General features: G+C 49.1%; 1 protein-coding gene across 4 annotated transcripts; it reads right to left on the bottom strand.

The window, feature by feature from the left end:
• Positions 1-282: 282 nt before the first annotated feature.
• ARMCX1 (armadillo repeat containing X-linked 1) lies at positions 283-4,354 on the bottom strand. Of its 4 annotated transcripts, none has more exons than XM_037821424.1 (4): positions 4,225-4,354; positions 3,846-3,895; positions 2,432-2,544; positions 283-2,186 (listed from the first exon to the last, which is right to left on the bottom strand). In XM_037821424.1, exon 4 carries the CDS (start codon positions 2,048-2,050, stop codon positions 686-688), a length of 1,365 nt encoding a protein of 454 aa, XP_037677352.1. In that variant the 5' UTR covers positions 2,051-2,186; positions 2,432-2,544; positions 3,846-3,895; positions 4,225-4,354; the 3' UTR covers positions 283-685. The 4 variants fall into 4 exon arrangements, with proteins under 4 accessions (XP_037677352.1, XP_037677351.1, XP_037677353.1 ...); XM_037821423.1 differs by having other exon boundaries at positions 2,504-2,544; XM_037821425.1 differs by lacking the exons at positions 3,846-3,895; positions 4,225-4,354 and adding an exon at positions 3,288-3,832 and having other exon boundaries at positions 2,504-2,544.
• Between the last annotated feature and the right edge of the window lie 265 nt (positions 4,355-4,619).

Genomic DNA, 4,619 nt, shown 5'->3' with positions numbered 1-4,619 from the left:
GAAGGAGCAGGATTCTCACCTCCATGCCTTTCTTCCCACCTCTCCTGCCTCCTGGAGTGCCCTGGACCCTTTTTATCCTATCCCCCAGGCCCAGATGACTTATGTGTCTCCCTTCTCTGTGAAACTTTCCCTGAGCACTATTGCCCGCAGCAGTTTCTTCAGTCTCTAAGCACTGATGAGAAGCTTCTGACTATGATCAGAGACTTCTGGTTTTGTGAATACCTTTTTGTTTCCATGTATATTACCTTTCCATATAGATCATAAACTCAAGGACAAGGATGATTTGTTTTACTGCTTAAAACACAACTTTATTGATGAAACACAACTCTTAGATTAACAAATGTAAACCAATACAAAAGTGTAGCTTATTTATGATGTATAATTAGTTCACTGTCATTTATGTAAAGAATAAAAACATCTCAATCTAGGTAGCAAGATCAAATCAATAAATGCTTTGTTTGTACAAGCTTTAATAGTCACCTGGCATCCTTAAAATGGTTAAGTCTAAACCAGACTGAACAACTAGCATCATTGTTGATAATATGTGATATTTATTATTTCAAAATGGCAGCTGAAAGGATCCCTTTGCCATGTGAGCACAGTGAAAACAAAGAATTTGCAAAATATATTGTTCCCAAGTGCAAACTAAAAAAATACCACATTACAATTTGGGACAGACCCCTAATTAGAGTTTGGTCAATACTTTTAGGACTTTTACTTTCACTACCATATCATTGTGATTTGCTAATGCTTTGATTTTCTTAACACACACCCCAGATTCTTTGAATAAGAAAAAAAGGGAATTTCTGCTGAATTCCTTCCTGGATGATGCAAACCCTTCATTTTTTATGTTGTCATTTATATTCTCAAATATGGTAAGGATATTAAGCAGAATCTCTCTATCCCATTCTTTATTAAAGAGGGAAATCAATTCTGATGGTACTTTACAACTGAGCAGCTCTCTTGTCATGGCTGGATTTTCAGTGAAGTTTATAATTAGTTTCATAATCTGTATCTTGGTGAAGTGATTTCCTAGGAATAACAAAGCAAAAAAGTCTGGAAAAGAATAGGAAAGCAAATGTTGATAATGATTAGTCACAGTCATGTTGGTTAAGAGTCTTAGTCCAGCCATCTGCACAGCTGAGTCTAAACGACAGATCATGGTATCATCACACACTTGACCGATATAGGTCTTAATCTTGCCCTGATTTTCAGCATTTACACTCAAGTTATTAAGGGCATTATAAGTCTTTTCCCTAATAATGGGGTCTTTCGTTTTTATGAGTTTTGCAATAATTGGGACACCACCCAATTCACGAATGGCATTTTGATTAAATGAATATGCTGCATTGTTACCAAGAGTAACCAAGGCTACTTCTTGAATAAAAGGATCATTTGTTCTCTCCAGGATGTTAAGGACCTTTTGAAGGTCAGTAGCACCCAGAATATCATCAATTTTATAGGGGAAGTTGAACTTGGTCCTGCGGATAGGCACTGCTGCAGCTGGAGCCTTGGGGCCCTTGCTTTTGGCCTTTCCCTTAGGTTTTCCACTTGCCCTGCTCCCAGTCCTGGCCCCGCTCCTAGTTGGATGGCAGCCTCCACCCCTGCCTCCTGGGCAGGGTAAACTTGATGCAAGAGTCCTGGTCCCAGAGCTGGCACCTACCCTGCTCCCTCTGCCTGCCTTTGCACTTGCCTGTTCCTTCAGGGCGTTGAAAAGGGCTTTGGCCTTGGCCTCTAGGCCACCCCCGCTCTGGGCCCTTAAAAGGGCCTCTGCCTTTACACCTGGACCACTCTTGACTCCCAAGCCCACCTCAGCCTTCCCCACTATGTCAGCCTGAAGCGTGGCTCCCGCCCCAGCCCCAGCCTTAGCCTTATCTTCTTTCTCAGTCCTGACCACAGTTTCTGCCCTATCACTGCACTCCTCGTCGTCGTTGTCCCAGATTTTCTCACTCTCATCTCTTCCCCAAGTCAGTTTGTACACGCAGTAGCAGGCGCCAGCCCCAATCACCACGCCCGCGGCCACGCAGCCAGCATCCCGAGTGCGGCCCATCTTAACAGCTGGTGCAAATCTTTGAACCCTGGCTCAGAGCCGTCTTATTCCTGCTCAGAGGAGTGTGCGCACGGCGGGGAGCGGAGTCTTCAGCTACTGCTGGCAGGCTCAGCTGCTGCTGAAGATAAAGCCGGACCTAGAATTAAAGGAAAGATTTGAGGCTTTGGGTTCCTCCTCCTCCTTTTGTGCCTTGGCATGCAAACAGACAACCACAGACCAACAAACTGACAGGGACATTGTAGGGACTTGGGGCTTGGTATATAGATCTACCATTCCTTTCCTCTGTTGGGGAGCCAATTTTGGAAATATTCCCCACCTTCGTATTCTCCAACCTCACCCCAGAGCATTACATTTAAGGTATCTAATCAGTTCCCTACTTACCCTGCCTTTCCAGATATCCTGGAGACAGTGATACCCTCACATAGCCCCGCGCAGGTCCAGGCAGTATCTTACCTCTCCTCTTTCTTGCCTCGAGGTGCACTGCGTGCTGCAACCTGCAGACAAGGGGGTGAGAAGGAGAGTGGTGAGCGCTCAGGGGTCAGATGAGCCTCACCTGGGATGGGACACACGTCCCTCTCCTCAATCCCTGGCCCTCTGGTTACCCTCCTCTCCTCTCAGAGCTGCCGCTTTGAAAATTCCTTATCTCCTTCCCCCTCCTCCTTCCACCCTCTCCTCCAGCCACCACCCCTACCATCGCCGTCAGCCACTTCCTCCGAAAGTGACAACTTGTAACAAAACGAATAGTTGTGGGCAAGAGTGTCTGGAAGCCGGAGAATCGTGAAAGCCATAAAGGTCCGGACTCCGCTCTTGCCTCCGCCACCTTCACCATCCCGAGGGTATCAGGATAATTCTCTCCCTGTTATTACCAACTTCCACTGCCCGGAGCAATTTCCTTTTTCCCTCACCTCGGTTTTCACCTCCATCAACCATAAAGACTGACAACTCTGGAACTGAATGCTCGGTGGGCGAATCAACAGCAAGGACCCTTTACCCCAACTATTTGAAGCAACGTCCTCCCCACCCCCACCCCGGGACTCTCCCGGACACCCGCCCTCTCCAGCCATTTCCTTGGGTCTTGTACTTGCAAGGCACTTTCCTTTCCAAGTTCCGAAATAGTGGGGAGGGGTGGAGGGAAGGGGGGTGGAGTAGGTCTATGAACCCACTCGATTTGGCAATCTACACCATCCTCCACCCCAGGGGTCCCCAAAGCAGTACCACCTCCCTCACTCCGACCGACTTGGTTCTGCACAATTCTCCTCTTCCTCCTCCTGGGGTTCTGCCTCACTCTACGGACTGGCCTGCAGTTGGAAGATCCACAGGCAGATTGGCGACACGGCAGAGAAGGATAGCTCTGAGGACAGAACACTCGCTTTTCCGAATCCAGGGTTCTAGTTGTCATACGGATTCCACCTTTTTGTCTCTCACACTACCCCCACTTCTCAGGACTTGGCCGACACTGGCCCTCCCTTCCCCCACCCCCAACCCCAGCGGTCGGCCATTTTCCCAGCAAAAACCACACCTCTTTCGAACCTCTGAAAAGGGAGGGGGGGAGGCGGGGCAAGGGAATATGGAAACGAAAGGAGTGAAAGAAGACCAAATCTGTTCTGTCCCCCTCCCCAACGAATCCCCAACCTCAATGGCAACCATTTTTCTGTAGGCGCTGTCACCTACTTTTTCCTGCATAAAATGGAAAGGAAATTGCTGGAGAGTCAGGAATGGGCCCAAGTTAAGGCGAGGACCTCAAAACAGCCCCGCTCTTCCAGGGGTCGCGGGGCAATCCCAACTTTACACTGACCTGCCGTGTTTTCGGGCAGATGCTTTATTCTCCGAGTGGCACACAGCGTCCTATTGAAACACAAGTGGAATGACAGATTGAAGCACAGCCGCAAGATTCTGGCTTGGCGAATGGGCCAGCACAGAGGACAGGGATCCCAATACCTTGCCCTTTCCGATTCAAGACTCTGGATGCCAAAAGTTTCCCCCGTCCAGGTCTGGGTCTCCCCTGGAATCCAGCCCCCAAAGGCTACCATTTTTGTTCTAAGAAAGGGTCAGGGGTAATGCAAGGATGTGGAGAAAGCAAGCCGGGGCTTCGGTCTCCATCCTTTGCTACACGCAACGCAGGAATCGCCAGGCAGCGCCCATCCCCACAGACCTGTTGGGATTGGGGTAATTACCTCCTCCTCCTTCTCCGGGCCACAGGCCCACCCGCCCTCAGGGTATTAAGGAGATGGAAGCCGGACCAAACGAAGACCAGTATTAGAAGGACGCCTGCACACGTCGGCTCCTGCTCACGTGAGGGCCACGTCATCCGTGAGCTCAGGACCCCAATTACCACTCCCACTTGCAGAGCGGCGGGAGCCGCGCTCCCCCTCCCTTTTCCACCACATCCTTCCTGTCACTCATTTTCCTCTTTGCCAAGCCCTGAGATCAGAAGTAGTCCCTTCTTGTGGTTGGAATTTGCCTTTCTTTGGTTAACACAAAGGCCACATCTGCTCCCATAGCCATTGGCCTTTTCTGCCTCTTAGAGGAATAATTTTTTCTCTTTTCTACTCCCTGGCCAACTGCCTCT

The sequence above is a fragment of the Choloepus didactylus genome, chromosome X, assembly GCF_015220235.1.
Source record: "Choloepus didactylus isolate mChoDid1 chromosome X, mChoDid1.pri, whole genome shotgun sequence".
Lineage (NCBI taxonomy): Eukaryota > Metazoa > Chordata > Mammalia > Pilosa > Megalonychidae > Choloepus > Choloepus didactylus.
The sequence above is the reverse complement of the archived record's forward strand: the minus strand, read 5'-3'. Positions and strand labels throughout refer to the sequence as shown.

Bases quoted from the DNA above. Each gene is read 5' to 3' on its own strand.
- ARMCX1 (XM_037821424.1), bottom strand. From the start codon at position 2,050: ATGGGCCGCACTCGGGATGCTGGCTGCGTGGCCGCGGGCGTGGTGATT.